Source organism: Eretmochelys imbricata, chromosome 5 (genome assembly GCF_965152235.1).
Source record: "Eretmochelys imbricata isolate rEreImb1 chromosome 5, rEreImb1.hap1, whole genome shotgun sequence".
Taxonomy (NCBI): Eukaryota; Metazoa; Chordata; order Testudines; family Cheloniidae; genus Eretmochelys; species Eretmochelys imbricata.
The window spans coordinates 85,086,376-85,103,506 of record NC_135576.1 but is presented as its reverse complement, the minus strand read 5'-3'; the positions used below and the strand labels follow the sequence as shown (position 1 = coordinate 85,103,506).

Below are 17,131 nucleotides of genomic sequence, written 5' to 3'. Positions count from 1 at the left end.
CCTGGCCAGCCTCCACCTCCTGTACCAACAAGCCCTAGGACCTGCTGGAAGAAATGCAAGGTAAGAAGGGGAAAGTGATGTACTACGGTTCATGCTCCTTTGAGGTTTGAGTTAACTAAATATGAACCTCAAAGCAAAGGTGCAGGGGTTGGTCATTTTCCATTTTCTGAAAATCCTTTCATGAGTTGAACCCTATCTGCACAGCCCAATTGAAAATCCACCCAACACACTCGCAAATTCAGCTGGCTTGGAGTACAGGTCCTTAAACTGAACTTGAAAACATGCTGACAGGAGGGTAAGGACACTTTTTTCCTTATCATCTAATAGTCTGGCTAGTCATGCCAAAGCAAGGTGAAAGGTGAATGGAGACAGGATAGACTGTACTGCTTCTGGATCATGTCAAAACCTGAATGTCCTGATGATTTTCAGAGTCAAGGCCACTGAGACTCGAAGTCTCAAACTAAGTATTTTCTCTCTCACACACTCAAACTATTAAAAAAGTAAACAAAACACCTTTTTCTTCTAAAAACAAAACATAGCAAGAAACAGCACCTCAGAGCCATCACAAAATTGCCTTTTTTCTTTGAATATATCCATGGACTTCAAGGTAACTATGCTCAGAGATCTGAACTTTTATAAGGGAAAAAAATATCCATTTTGGCCTTTTTTTATGTATTAGGAAGAGGTTTTAGTGGTAGTAAATAGGGAAATGTGGTAGGAAAAACCTTCAGTAAAGGAAATTGGCTTAGTTGCCTTCACATTTACTTACCATTAAGCCAAGGTATTGCATATTCTGTTCTCAACGGGCTCTGATGAGAGTTTCTAGAAATAATAGGCTCACTTCCCAAGAAGTTATAGGAAGTTCCTGAATAAAGCTCTCCATCTTTAACATAGAAAATAAAACACAATAAATACTTCAAGCCATACTACTTATTAAGTAACAAAAAGGTATAGAAATATTTCAAGACAAGTTTTCAAGAGAATATATGGTAATTTAAACCTCTCTTGAGGGAAGATGGCAAGAATTTCCTATATATTAAATTTGACATTTTTAGTGCTTATTTTTCCCCTCTGATCTTCTTTAAAGCTGATGTTTTTATATCTAATTTGTTACTGTTCTAATACAACTTTGATGGCAGAAAGTTACCAGGATTGTTCCTGCAGTAATTGTGAACGCATCTGCTTACAGCTGATTTACATTGTATACATAAAAATATAAATGAACCTAAAATATACCACTGAATTTTTGTAATTGAATAATTCTTTAGAAATTATTCAGAAAAAGTATAGGATATTCCTCCAAAAGTGAATCAAACTGAATTAATAAGAAGAATTTAAGGATCATAATCCAGTAAGTGTGTTCCTTCTGTTTCCCGTTTCATACTAATTTAAACTTTTCTTCCATGGTCTTGCTATATAAACATACAACCACAAACTTCACTGGTTTTCCCATATGAAGACTTAGTGTGGTTTAACCCTCTGATGATACGTTCATGATCACTGATTTCCCATTAATCTATTCTGTTTGGAGAAGAAGAAAGTATTCAGCCCACTTACTTTTTCACTTTTTAATTTACTGACACACGTTTTTAAATTACTTATATTTATACACAGATTCTTCTGCAGTGCAATTTTCTTTCACTGACAGTTTCATCAGATACTAAAGTGATGGGTGCTTTGGAAATACAATCTGGTGAATGAATGACTATATCAATAGCTATCATCTGCTTGAACTGAAAATCCTAAACATTATTCCCAAAAACCCAAAATGAAAAAAAGTCTAAAAACTATGAATTGCTGCAAGTTTTATGTTAAAAAAAATTACTTCAATTATAGAATACAAATATTTTGATGTGTGTCTAAAAAAACCAACATCACAAACCCTGGTATTATGTCCTAGTGAAAAGATTAGGGCATGATGGAGAAGAAAGAATCAATGATTTTGTATTGATGATGTCATTAAAGTTTGAACTTACCAACCATAACTGATGTGTAGCTTTGGGCAGGGTCAAATGGACATCTACCTTTACCATCTTCATTTTTACCTCGGAGTTCAAATGACGTTAAATTCTATACAGAATTAATTTTTAAGTTAAACCAAAAGAGTTACATTCTTTACTTTCTAATTCAAACAATACATGTATGCAGTCAAAAATAGCTGTATAAAAATATAATAATAAAGTTTTCTGTATTATTAATACTAAACATCAAAAGACACTTTAAGAGACCATATACTGAATTAAAAAACAAACAAAAACCTTTAAGTAATAAAGAGAGGAAATAACCCAACAGCTTGGGAGCACAAAGGGAGGCGGAGGAAAGGGTAGTGGGAGGGGAGAAAAGAGTTCCAGACAGATGAGGACGCCCAACTGAAAAGGTGCAGGGAGAGAAGACAGTTACGAGGTGAAGAACAGAGAAGTGGAGAGAGAAGTCAGAGGAGGTGGTTACAAGGTGGGAGAATTAGTCTGAGAAATGACTATGCAGAGTTTTGAAAACCAGAGATGGACAGGAAGACTGTGAAGTTGTCAGATGATGGGTGTGATATGACCCTATTTTTGGAAGTGTGGGAGTAATCTGTCTGCAACTTTATGGACTTCCAGATATTAAGAGAATAGGGGTTTAGCAAGACCACTAAAATGGGAAAGGAGCAAAAAAAATGGGGGGACTGCATGAATAAGGACTTCAAAAGAGGCAGAGTCAAGGGATGTACGAATTCTGGCAATGTTCTGGAAGTGCTGATATACAGACTCAAAGACAAGCCACAGTCTAAGATAATTCCTAGATTTCTAGCCTTGGGAACACAAGTTAAGGGGAGCAATAGTGGAGTTAGAGACATGGAACAGAAAGGATATTTTGTTTTAACCTAGAAGAAGGACTTCACTCTGAAGTATTCAGTGATATGAAGCTCTGGAATACCCATGAGCTGATAGAGACAAGATAGGCAGAGACGGGAATCTGAGAGAGGTCAAGGAGAGACAGAAATGGGTATCATCCACACAGAGTGTCAATACCATTTAAAACTATGTATTTCGGCTACTGCAAATTTGCATCAATAGAACGTAATGAAAGCAAAGCCTTAAAGTAAATATGTTTCTGTTAATAACCAAGCTAAATCAATATTTTGTTAAAGGCTTTGTACAGGAAGAGTGAAATTAACCTCCCGACTCTGTGGTTATCATGAGACAGTATCACACCCGCTGGAAAACTATGACTGGCACTGGAATTCCAACTGCCTTAGGAAACAAAGATTAACTCATCAGGTACACTTTTCTCGAGTTCACCTTATTATTTAAATGAGCCGGGTTAGCTGGTTTTAAAGTTGTTATTATTAAGAGAGAATGCATAGTCACACTTACCAGATGATCACAGATTGGCTGAAATGCATTTGTGCCACACACATAGAGAACATTATCATTCAGCGGTTGTAAGACACGCACATAGTTAAGGCACTCCGTCTGTAGTATGGAAGGAAAAAATAAATCCATTCTGATCAGCCACAACTTCAACATTATAATAGGAACACAGCTGACAACAAGCTATGTTGTCAATTCTTCCATTTCTACTCCTCATGTTCTATCACAAGCAGCATTTCATATGTTGAAAAACATACAGGGCTAGGTGATATGATCATTATTGAGACCAGAATCCACTCTAGCTGACTCCCTAAGAGCAGCATCCAGTGTTATATTTTTGGTGTACAATTGTTTCTAATATGCCCATTATCTCCTAAGTGACCAATTTTGCTTCAGAATTAATATGTTCGTATACAATTGCTAAAATTCGGATTCACTTGGATCTTAAAATTTTGTCTCAAGTCTAGTTCAGATAAAATGGCCTGTCATAATCCAGAAGTAAAGTCTTCAATCTGCCACACATAAATGTCACTTAGCTTCAGATTATCATTTCCTAGATTTTTGTATATACTACAACTCTGATGTGGGCAGCAATCATTATGACAGTTAACAGCTCCTAGTGTGTGAATTTGCCATGTCCACGGGGGTTTCCCACTACCTCGGATGGCACGCTGTAAACTTAGTGGTTTTTATAGCTTCCTGCAGCCTTTTGGGATGCTGGTGCTGGCAGCCCTCACTTTACTCAAAAAATAAACATCCAATTACAGCAATTAATTCCTTTAGCTTTGGAATGAAACTGGCAGTTTGGACATAGCTTCGAATGTCAAGGGAAGAGTACAGATTCAAAATGCTGAAAACCAGTGAGAATGCTTGTTAACTCTGAACACCCATCTGTGTTTATTGACTTGATCAATAATCCCTATCTGTATTGTGAGCCTCATTTGGCAAGTTCCTGATGGAATACAGAAAGATACCACCATTGTTCAAAACATACTGGGAGCTAGAATAAATAAGCATGCACAACATAACAATGAATACACACAGAAAGTCCCAGAGAGAGCAACAGAAATTCAGTGAAAAGAATAAAGGATGAGACAACAGAAACCATATGAAATACCATTAGGTAAATTACATATAGCTAGCATAAAATACTCAAGAACCAAAGTAACCTATGTGAATTACGGCAGTGTTTCTCTAACAGTTGATCGGGACTCTCAGAGTAGTCACAAAAGGCAATCAGGGAGATCACAAGGTACTGAGAGTTTTATTACAGTTCTAAAGCAAATAAAATAACATTTCCAGAATAATTTTAGGGCAGCCAAAACCTTCAAAATCTGTGAGGTCAAATGTAGTAGACAGGGTAGCAGTAGCAGCTCCACTCCTTTCATGTGAGCACAAGTGACTCTCTCACAATACACTATCGCACTCTCCAGCTCCCTGCACACCTTTTCTATTCAAGTGTAAGTGTTCTCTATCACCACTCACAACACACGCACACACACAGAGTATAGACTTATCCATATTATCATTGATACAATTACTATAAAAGTAAAAGTAACAAATTGAAGCAGGACATAAGGAAGTGACAGCCTGAAAACGTTGAAAAAACTGTACCAGAGTAAGTAGTTAAAGTGCAAAATTAACTGCTGCAGTTTACAAAACCCACTGCAATTAACCATTTGCTGGAATTTTTTTTATAAATTATCACTTCTAAATAGTTACATTCAAAACACTGTTGAAAATGCTTTCCAGAAAACTAAATTCATAATACTTTGCTGAAAGCTAAAGGACAAACAAATTCACCTGTTTGGATTTGCCCTTGTCTGCACATTTAGTTTTTTTGTCTTCAGTGACCTTCCAATACAACTGGGGAAAAAGAAGCAAAACAAAAACAAGTTCAGTGCACTTCACATTCACCTGAAAACTATTATTAAGCGCAATGCATAATACAGAGAGCAGATCATGTTTAAAAGACAGTCCGCTGCAAATAAGTCATTCTGCAAGTAGCTGTCAGGGACCCCTCAGTGTTTGTCTTTATCCTCTGGGGAGGTGGCATTTCTGAATGCGTGTGCAGTAATGGAGGTTTCAGCCACGGCCAGCACCTCTTAGAATTCTGTACAAAGATATACTATGACGTTTCTTCTTGAATTATTAATGAAGTTCCCTGTGTTGTGTTTACTAGGGAAATAAGATTATGGTAGTTTTAGAGACTTCTACATTAAAAAAGCTGAGGGAAGAATACAATTTTTTTGGGAAAATGTCAATAATTCCTGGACCGTTATGCAGCTAAAAGGGCTTCAGTGGCTGTACGTGTCGTCATGGATACTGGACTGTGTCCAGTATATCTATCTCCTGGTGTTTTTCACTGAATATCAATGTGGTTCTAGAGTAGTTTTGCTTCTTAATATGTTTCAGATAGTTTAAATGAAAATGATCAACTGTGAAGAGGGATCAGTTTTACATGCAGCTGAAAATCAATATAATCACGGGTCATGAGTATTTCCTTACTCATTTCCTTACTTATAATTTACTGTGAATTAAACTTAAGAATCAGAAGGAATTTTCTCAAGACCGTTCTAGGTGAGAAACTGTGCTCTCTCTCTTAAGGTACATCACGCTTCTTTCCGAAGACCCTAAAGTACATATACACACAACTCTAGCATGGATATAAACAGCAATGTAGATGGTGAAGCATTGCTTAGGCGAGTAAAAGATGTGCCTGAACCCCATAGGTATGTACTCAGATATATACCCTCCATGGCTCTCTATTTGTTCAAGCAGTGCCTGCCCAGTACAGTTTTAGCAGTAGAGTGTCCCACTGCCTCTCCTGCAGCACGGAAAGGCTCCAACAGAGTGAAGTCAGTGGGGAAATGCTCTGGCAGCTCCCAGCTGCTGAGTCTTTCCTCTCTGCTTCCCCCGTGCCACAGCCTTTCATTGACATGTGTAGCTACACACCGCAGCATGGACGTAGTGTGCTTTTCACTGCGACTTTCAACTACGCATACCATAAACACTACTGCGAGAGGTGTGCAGTGTAGATGTAACCTTAGAGACACATTGCAAAACTTATAGCCCAGGAGGAGACTGCTGGCTTTAAGGAACCTTTGCACTATCCCTTTGGATAGTTATGGGGTGTGGAGAGGCCACACTTCAGGGTAATTCAGACAATGCTAGGGGTCGGTTAAAGTTATGGCAGCCTGTCCTATGGCCTAAAGTGCTGCCTAGAATCTCTGCAGTGCTGTTTGTTGTAGTCCTGCTCCTGACGAGCCCTTTCTGCCTCCAGCATGCCCCCTACACCAGGACTTAAAAAAGGGTCCTTGAAAGGCAACCTTGCAACTGTCTCCCACAGTGTCTGCACCAGATATGAGGCTTTTCAGACCCCCGTAAGCCATTCCAGCCCTTAATGCATCATAAAGGAACCATAGCAGGGATGAGGATCTCATCCTCTGGCTATTCAAAATCAAGATGGCCAACCTAAACTAAACCCTCACAAAGTTTTAAACACATGGAGGGGCAGCAAAACATTTATTTTCCCCCTGATTCTGCTCCACATTAGAAATGCAATCATGCAAGGAGCTCTGCACCTTACACACCCAGTCATAGCTTCATAACTGAATGTTTTATCAAGGTGGCAGCAAGGCTACAGAAGCCTCTAACTCCACCTTCAAATTTATTTTACTTGACAGTAGCCAAGATACTGTAACAGGGAGGCCGTTGTACACCTCATTCATGGTTGCTGAAGATGGCTTGTTGTTTTTCTTTTTAATTTTCAAAATTAGAGCTCAAAATTTCAGAATTTAGGAGGCAAAGCACAAGTTTTCTACAAAAATGTCACCAAAATGGCATTTATACAAGAATCTGTTTAACATTTCTAGGTAACATTGCTAGGTAACATGAAAAAAATACTTAGGAGTTTAGAATTAGAAAAAGCACAGTAACTAGTGCTTTCAGGGTGAATTTTCAGAGTAATGTGCATGGATGGAGCAAACTGTCAAATTCCCACTAATGCTCACGGGAATCACAAGGTGAAATCACCTATTTGGCAAACTGAAAATTAATCCATTAAACAATAAAAAATACATTTTTAATTTCAAAAAAATCCAGTGTATTTAAAGCAGTTCCAGACATAAAATACCTCAGTGAATCTTTACTAGAATGTTTTAAAATTCACTATTTCCTTCTCACCTTTCCTGTTTTTCAATGACATTACAATGTTACCTGTAATTTTTTCTTCCTGAATAATATATATGTGCAACACAAACACAAATACTATACTATAGTCTACACACTATAGCTACATGAAATATCCTACTATCTATAACATTAGAAAAACGAATCTACCCCAAAAAATTCTGGGATGCAATTTTTTTTTAAAGGTGGATAGGAAATTAAAAATGCATACCTACCTCATGATGTTTTTCAGCAATATTCACTGAATTTAATGCAAAGATCACTTCTCTAGCTCCTACATATAAAACCTCTTTGTCATCACTTAGTAATAAAGTTGAATAGTTAAACACTTCTGGCTCCTGAAAATGGACCAGTTGTACTTCTGTTAAAGTAAAACAAACAGTGATGTGTAAAGAATGAAACCATTTGAGGACTTTTTTTTTCTAATCTATCTAACCAATACTGCAGTACTTTGACAACATCTTAAAAGCAGCAAAACTGAACATAGAACCCTATTATAATAAAAATATTGGGGTCATCAAAAAGAGTAGTTAAATCGTGGATTCAGTTAGTCAGGAGTTTGGGGCTGCAGCACTGACATACAATTGCTTTTTCCTGGATTTCAGTTTAAATTAATATCTGGGATTTGTGCTGCTGATCTCAGTTTAATTTACAACTGGGATTTCAAACTACTGCACATTTGTTGCATCTTTATTTCATATTGTGTACACATGCATACAACAGTATACAAAAAATGACATTAAAACTCTAGAGGTCTGCCTTAAACTTTAACCCTCTGCTTCATTCTTAACTAACCCTGTGCAAGACTGAACAAAGTGTTAGACTGCCCAACCAAGATGCACCTTGATAGGGGTAGGTAGCAAACTACATTTACCCCCATACACCAAACTTGCATTCACAAGTGCCACCATCAGCACAGAGAATAGTATCATGCTCTCCCAGGAAACTGCTTTACTCTCAGCTCCATGTGCTGCAAGTGAAATGGCTTAGGCTGTCATTCTCTGATCCTAAAGTGAGATGAGTACAAAAGAGCAATTCAAAATGGCCAAACTTTGCAACAAAACGCTTGATGAGGGAGTGAGGGGAAATAGAAGACACAGGCCACTCCCTTTACTTTGGGCTTTCTAGCTGCCCTCCTGAGGGCTGGAGCTTTCCTAATCAGTCACAAATGCCTCGGAAGGGAAATGAGGGCTGGCAGGAATTAGACAAATTATTGAGCAAACTTGTCAGAAAGCTGGAATTTTCTCAGAAAGCTCTGCTGCAAAGAGGCCTGGTTGAGCTGCCAGCTGCTTGGGAAGCAGGAAAAACTGGGGGAAACTTCAGAGACACAACATAAGAATGGCCATATTGGGTCATACCAAAGGTCCATCCAGCTGAGTATCCTGTCTACCGACAGTGGCCAATGCCAGGTGCCCCAGACCATGTGAACCGAACAGGTAATGAACTAGTGATCTCTCTCCTGCCATCCATCTCCACCCTCTGACAAACAGAGGCTAGGGACACCATTCCTTACCCATCCTGGCTCATAGCCATTAATGGACTTAACCTCCATGAATTTATCCAGACAGGGCGTTCCCCTACTGGACAGGTTTGGCCCACACCAAAGGTGCAAACAGCTGAAGTACCATTGTAATGGATTTGTGGACTAGAGCTAATTAGGAATTTTACGACAAGTTGCTTTTGCATCAAAACCAAAACTGCGAAACTGGATCGGATTAGATGAATTTCCCAACTCGAAAAAGCGTAAACAGTTTTCATATTGTTAAATCATTTTGTTTTGACATTTTCTCAATGAAGATATTCTCATTTTCTGGTTCAAAATGACTTTTGGTTTCAAAATATAAGCTTATTAGACCAAAAAGTCAAAATCAAAATGAAACTTTTCAAAATTATTGAAACATTTTTGATCACCTAAATTGAGGGTGGGGGGGGGCAACAGTTTTTCATTTGTGAATATTTTCAAGATTTTTACTTTTTGTCCCAATGCAAGATGGAAAACAAATATTCAAATACTCAAAAATATTCATGAGATGGGAAAACCATTTCCTCTGTGGGCCTTAGCACAAAGAAGAAATTTTCTCTGCGAGGAGAACTAATGACCAGCCAAGCTCATGTTTAATGCCTATCAATTAAATTTCTCACTCTCATTTCCTTTCCCTCTATCAATTCTTTCCCTCATTCTGTCTACCCTTTTGTTCCTTTTTCTGCTCTACCCTTTATACCAGTAGTGAGTGACCTGTGGCCCATCAGGATAATCTGATTGTGGGCCGTGAGACATTTTGCTGACATTGACCGTCCGCAGGCACGGCCCCTCGTAGCTCCCAGTGGCCGCAGGTTGCCCACCACTGCTTCATACTATACCCTATCTTCATTATCAGCTCCTTTCTCCTTTCTGCTATCCCCCAATCTTCCTCTTTTTCACTCTCATTGCATGTGTATTTGAAACAGAGAAAGTCGCCATATTCCCTACTAGTAGTGGGGCAGTTGCCCCACTTTGGCAGAGGAGGGGTTAAAGCAGGCTGAAGGGAGCCTGTGCAGAGAAGGGCAGAAAGTCGGCCAGGCTGGGCCCTATATAAAGGCTGCAAAGCAGAGGAGGCAGCAGTCTCTTCCTGACAAGCAAGGGAGAAGGACTGTTACCTGCCAGGTGGCGGCTCCTAATGAAAAGGGCCAAGAAAGTGAAAGGGCCAAGGGGAAGTGGCCCAGGGTACACAGGGAGAATAGGAGATTGAAGGAGGGCAGTGGGAGGCTGCTGCTAGAGGGTCCCTGGGTCGGGACCCAGAGTAGAGGGCAGGCCTGGGTCCTCCCCTCTCCCCTTACACCACACCGTACCATGGAGGAGCATGACCGATGTACTGTGCCTTGTCCCTGAGGTAAGGGACTAGACTTTGGGGAGGCAGGTGGCCACGAAGGCAGGTGCAGACTGAGGACTGCTGATATGCCCAGAAGGGGGTGCGGGGGGGGGGGGGGGGAGGAGGGAGGAGAATAGAGCAGGGGCACGGCCAGAAGGCTGTGTCCAGAAGAGGATGCAGCAAGCCAGGGAGTAACGCGGGTTCCAGACAGCACAGCTGAGCAGGCAACGGGTGGGACACCACCCGCAAAGGGCACTCCATGGCTAGGACATCGCTAATTCCCAAAGCAACCCACAGGAGGTGTCGCAGTGATGAGGGCCCGACATGTTACACTACTACATAAATCTTTTCCAAGAGAACTAATAGAAAATCCTGCACCCAATTAGAAGAGACTGCAGGCAACATGTTAATGTATAGCTGTTGTGTGAATTTAAATTGGGAGTTCAATTGGAAATATGCATAGTTTGGCTGGAGCCCTATGATTTTGGTGCATGTTTATATTTAAACACACCCTAATTTAGCAATGTAGCAGAAAATTCCAGATTAATACTAGGTATGAACCTGTACATATTTTTGTATAAAATTTGTTTTCTCTATTGTCTTTAAAGAGTCTTTCATAATGCAGGAAACTGCATCTGATATTTCAAATATTTTTCCAAAGAATGTCCCAGGGCCCCCCTCACAATATGCTAAAATTCTCCCTTCTGAGTGAAATATGAATGTAAGAACATATCTCCATATAACATGCCTAAGACTGACATGTAACATTAAAAGCTGTATGTACCTAATGGAGAATAAGACATTGTGGTGCTGGACAGAGAACAAAGGAGCAGTTGTGTTCAGGGGCAGGGGTATACATCAGCGCTAAATCAAACCAAGAGAAACTACTGCTGTTAACTATAGTCACCGCTATTTGGGAGCTCCAAGATGCCCAAACCTTACATACAACATTTTTTCTCCAAGGTAATAAATCTTATATTCACATATTTCCTGGCTCTTTATGCCCATTAGCATGGGAAATATTTTCAGGGCCTTATGCCAGTATTTTATTGTGGTCCTAATGTCCATTTATATTTTCCTGCAATAAACTCATTTGTACTTGACATCTGTGCTTAAGGCTATTTCTTCACACTGGCCATAAGCTTGCTTCGCTACACACTGCAAGCCTCTCATTTCAGTTGCGGAGTCAGGAGGAGTCAAGGACTCACTGGTATCCTTCACTTAGGATTTCCTCCTTGCCCAGTAAAAACAACCTTTATGGTATCTGGAAAGAAACGTCACAGACATTACATACAGTAGCTCAACATATTTTATTGCCTTATAATCCGTGTTCCAAAAATTATTCAAGTCCTGGGCTATACAGAGCATGTAGAATTCCATAGATTTACTTTTTCACCCCATATTTGTTCCATTTATGCTAATAGAAATCAGAATGGTTATGAGTACTAGGTGTGATAGTGGCCATGGGGGAAAAAAATGGCTCAGTGAAGAAGCTGGATTGTGTTCCAATTCCATGTCATCACATGGCAGATGGAGAAAGGATCAAATATTTATTTGCTCTTTATTTGGTAGTTTATACTGAAATGTGGATTTATACCTAAGCACACAAACCCATTGAGTTATAAGAACTTACATTTCTATCAAGCCTTCAGAATGGACTGAAGAATTTTAGCTTCAAGCAACAAAAGGGGTTGCACATCTAGGCACATGCAAAGTCCCCCTTACCCCACATCCCTACAAAGTTCTCCCCTTAATAGTAATTTAACTTTCTACATTTCTTTTTCATCAACAGTAACAAAAGAGATACAAAGGGAAGAACATGGCTTCAATTAACAATGAACTGATCTCAGTGGCTTTGGGACTGATTGGGACCAATTGCAACTGTAAATGAAATGGCTACGCAAAGTACACAATACTATACATTGACACACTCCAACAGTTGCTAAAAGGTTCTGAATGGTAAAATGACTGCACTGACAAGGTACTTCTACTCACAAAACATCATGTCTGCTATGGTATTATTTCAAATTCTATTGCAATCAATGGGACTTTGTCTTGTATTCACACTCCACTTAAAGCTCTACTATGTAATGTAAGTGTAAGTAAAAAAAAAAAAAAAATTACGACAATAGTTATTGTGCAAGTACAACAGCTGTGTTCCAGAGTTTTAAAAAGGCATGAACTGCTTAGCAAGAAACTGATTTCACAATTCCATCCACCCACCCAAACAGTACTGATAGGTCTTCTCTGAAAAATTTTGCCGCACATCTCTCTGACAGGATGCGATTTAGATCTAAAGAGAGTTATTGGACATGATTGCGAATTAGCAGGAATGTAAATAATTCTGTTTTAAACTTTTGTCCAGATTTTATTTTATGCTAAGTAGCCTTGGGCTTCTGACTACCTCTCAGTTGTGGACAATTTCTCCTAAAGTTTGTCCATCATGAGACATGCTAGTCTCTTTTCTCTGTCAATCCTGCAAAAGGATTCAGCGTAGCTGGGGAAATGTACAGAGACCTTCAGTGACTCCACTCGCCAAAAAAGTGCTAAGATCCCCCTAAACTCAGTTTTTCCTATGTAGCAATACAAACAGCTTAGTGGCTATGATTAAGGCTAAGATTTTGTCTCAGATATTTTTAGTAAAAGTCACTGACAGGTCACGGGCAGTAAAGAAAAAATCATGGAAGCCTGTAACTTGACCCTGACTTTTATTAAAAATACCCCTGACAAAATGGGGAGCCTAGCTGTGGGGTCCTCATACTGTCTGCAGAGATTGGACAGCTGCCGGGGCAGGTAGGGGCTCATCGCTCCAGGGTCCTGTGTTCCCTGTAAGCTGTGCGCTTGGGCAGCTTGCAGGAGAGATTTAAGTGCCATGCACAGCCGGCAGCATTTGTTCAGGTGCCCCTCCCCCATGTTGCTCTGTCCTGCAGTTGCTCCTGGGACCCTGCTGGCTGTGCAGGGAGGGAAAGGGGGGGGGTGCTGATGTCAGGGTGTCCCCCTCCCCTGTACCCCATCTCCACAGAGCAGGACAGGGCAGAGGGGACAGCCTGGCTCAGGAGGACTCGGAGCTGCTGCCGTCTGAATGGTGAGTGTCTGAGTGCACTGTTTCTGAGATTTCCCCAGCAACCAGCTCACACAGTCTCTCTGTCTCACTCACAACACACCACACACTTGCTCTCCCCCCACCCCCGAAGTACCCCATTTCCACAGAGCCGGGGAGGGGAGACAACAGGACTCCGGACAGAGCAGGGGAGCTTTCAGTGAGTGTCTTAAAGAAACAGCGCACAGCTTTCCCCAGCAGCCAGCACACACACTGTGTGTGTGTCTCTCTCTCACACACACACAGTCTCTGTCTCTTTCACACTCACCTCCCAATACATACTTGTATTATTGTTGTAGTTAGTTCTTGGTACTTCCTGTAATGCACATACTCTCTGAAATTTTATTCTTTCAAAGTGTACTGGTCTATGCAGTCCATAATTTTTATTTCTCTTACACTTAAATTTAATTGAGTCCTGAGTTCTAAAATGCCTAATCTGTCCTGGCTGGAGTAATTATCCCTATGGTAACTTTTTAAAAATATATATTATATCTAGGTTTTTTGTTTCTACTGGTGGCACACATAGGCACATACCTCGGGTCACATATCAAAATGTATTCCACACATGAATGGAAAAAATTAGAGGGAACATTGCCGTGGTCCCCTGGCTCAGAGCTCTGGGGTACCCCCGCCACCTGCAGCGGCCAGAAGCTTTGAAGGATCCCCGGCACCCTCAGCGGCTTGGAACTCTGGGGGCCCCCGGCACCTGCAGCCACGGGGAGCTGCGGGATCCTCCTGCCACCACGGGTGGCGGGAGGACCCTGCAGCTCCCGGACGACAGGGCTGAATTCATGGAGGTCGCTGGAAGTCATGGGTCCTGTGACTTCTGCAATCTTCTTGAAAAAAATCATAGCCTTAGCTATGACACGTGACAGATAAGGATTTACTCTTTCTTGAAAGGAGGCAGGCACTTTTCCGTAACTCAGTAAATCACATGAGCGAGAAATGACAATAGATTGAACAAAAAATTCCATACTAGTAATATATCATAGATTTTTTTCAGCAAACAAAATCTGAATGAATAGGTTACTTATTAAATGCTCTAAGACAAATATACACATTTTCCCCTGACTCTGACTTTCCAGAACTTTCTATTGCTGTAATGATGCTTGATAAAAGAAATATATGCAGGTGTCGCCTTATGTACCGTATGAAGACACATCCTAGGAATTTTTCAATTTTTTTCATATCAAGAAGCAAACCAAGAAGCTTTGGCATATTTTTCACAGCATAGAAACAGTCAATTAAACGAACATTTTTATATTGTTCTTTTTCCTCGTAGTGAAGGGTCCAGTCCATGCTTTTCAAAAGTGACTAGTGACTCTAGGTTTCTATTTAGGGTGCTGAAAATGGAACAAATTCAAGGGGCCTGGTGTTCACACATTAGCTCTTTCTGAAAATCAGGCCCCAAAATCACTAGTTACTTTTGAAAATGTTAGCCTTGATCATTCATTCAAGTTTCATAATAGCAACAGCTAAGCAAAGTCTCTGTTAAATTGGGGGGTTGAGGAGTTAACAAAGAGACTGGCAGGGCCCATATCACATTAATAGTTTTCTGTTACAAAGTGTTTAAAGAAATTACATAGAACACCCACACCCCATTTCACTACTTAAGTCATTGTTCTTACCTCTATGTTCCCAAGTGATCCTTGGTACTGGACCAAATGCTGCTGCTGCTCCAAACAATAAACCCAAAGCTGCATACAAACTAGAGAGAGCCATGATAAGAGTCCTTGCTCTACGGAAGTTGGAGGATAACTGCAACAATTAATGTTCCTTTTGCGAGGAAATCTCCAGTTCCAAATAGTATGTTACAGGGTAGACATTGCCAAACTTAACGTTGCAATAAATGGGTTGGAAAGATGTTCCCAAGCCTATGCATCCAATAGATTACTTCTCGAAGGTAATACACATTTTCCAGGACGCAGAATACAGAGATTGTTCACACTTTCCACAGTGTTTCTCAGCAATTATTCTGCCTCTTGAGAACATTCTTCCGATTCATCTTAGTAGTAAATGAAACTGCATAGGGGAAAGGGGGTGGAAAAAGAAAAGAGAAGGAAGTGGGTTAAGTTTTCAACAAGATCAATGACTTACAGCCACATGGTATTTTTGGCAAGTACTTCAATAGCATTATGCAGAGTTTATAAAAAGAGTAATTTTCACAAATTACATGATTATAAAATTATACTTTATATGATAACCACAGGCAACTATTGACAACAGTAATTTCCATCTACTACCCATATTATAATTCATATTTTGAGGCACATAGTACTGCCATTTATGTAGAGCTGAAAGTCTACTCTGCTTTACATCTTTTCCTGCCTTTAAACGTGGTTGTTTTTTTTTTAAAAAAAAAAAAACCCTGCTTTTCTGAAATATAAAAAAATAAATACAATGGTGAGTTTAGCAAATTTATATTTCAACATGATCTCTTCTGGAATCATGTTGAGACTAGAGCTGACAAAAATGTTTCACCAAACTGCGTTGAAAGAAAACATTCCAAAAAAGTCAAACCATTTTGTTTCAATGTTTTCAAAACACTGATTTTTCAGTTTGAAAACTTTTTTAAAAAATTTCCTTCAATTTTATTTTTTTAAAATTAAAATAATTGAAAATACTTTAATTTGAAATGAAATATTTTTGTTTGACCCAACACACAAAGAATTTAAACTTTTTAATTCACCAAAAATTTTGAAAAAATTTGTTTTCAGTATGAGGCAAATTTGTTTTCCCCATTTTTTCAGAGTTCTCAACAAACCAAAAAAATCCATTATTTACCCAAAATGAAATGTTTTTGCTCTTTCAACAACCTTAATTTTTTTATGGTCAGTCTACTTCCTACTCAAAAGCTCCAAATCAGTCATCAGAGATGTGTGGATCCAAGACACAAATACAGGGCTAAATTCTCATATCCTCACTCATGTAAGGGTATCATAATACTTTATGCCACAAGCGGTTTCACAGAAGTCAATGTGAGTAAGTGTAATAGGCTGGGCCTTTCTCTAAGATCACACTTGAGTGGTTTCAGAGGCTCTTCTCCCACAGTTCTTTTCCTGCTTTGGAACCGTATTCCAGCCTTTCCAGGATCTCCGGTCTGGGGGTCTTCCACTAACATTCAGTCTCTGAGTTTCCTGTAAACGTCTGATTTATTTATAGCAGTCCAGTAAGGCTGGACCCCAGGTCAGGGTTTATCTTTGCCCCCTGCCCCACCGTGATCAGCTCTTGGGTCTGTGAAGTCCTTGTGGTCAATGGAGGCTTGTCAGCAACATTTTTAGGGTATTATTAATATTTGGAATTGAACAAACAGGCCAGCATGCCCTTAAGAGACCATCTTTCTAGCACAATAGTACTTAATAAACCACACATTTTAAAGGCGATTTGTAAAGGTTTTTCTGGTTTTGTTTTTAAATCCCCCTTCAAACGTTAGTTAGATTCCAGAAGAGGAACAAAGCGAAATGTAGTTAGCATTTACCACCAGCAAAAAAATCCTGAGAAAATCCTAGCTACAAATATTCTCATTTCCCTGACACAGCAAATTACACTGCAACCAGAACAAAGATTTGAAAAACTCCTTTCCATTTTAAACCTGTATATTCATTCCCTATGTTTATGGTACAGTGGTTGTGATGTCA

At 39.7% G+C, this 17,131-nt stretch overlaps 1 protein-coding gene across 1 annotated transcript in view; it reads right to left on the bottom strand.

The window, feature by feature from the left end:
• Nucleotides 1–15,472, bottom strand: part of SEMA4D (semaphorin 4D) — a 34,965-nt gene extending 19,493 nt beyond the window's left edge. The window contains exons 1-6 of the mRNA XM_077817428.1: nt 15,122–15,472; nt 7,760–7,905; nt 5,157–5,219; nt 3,357–3,455; nt 1,977–2,070; nt 770–883 (exon numbers count right to left, since the gene is read on the bottom strand). Of these exons, the coding sequence (XP_077673554.1) occupies nt 770–883; nt 1,977–2,070; nt 3,357–3,455; nt 5,157–5,219; nt 7,760–7,905; nt 15,122–15,215 (610 nt within the window). The 5' untranslated portion in view covers nt 15,216–15,472. The remainder of the gene's footprint in view (nt 1–769; nt 884–1,976; nt 2,071–3,356; nt 3,456–5,156; nt 5,220–7,759; nt 7,906–15,121) is intronic.
• Nucleotides 15,473–17,131: the final 1,659 nt, after the last annotated feature.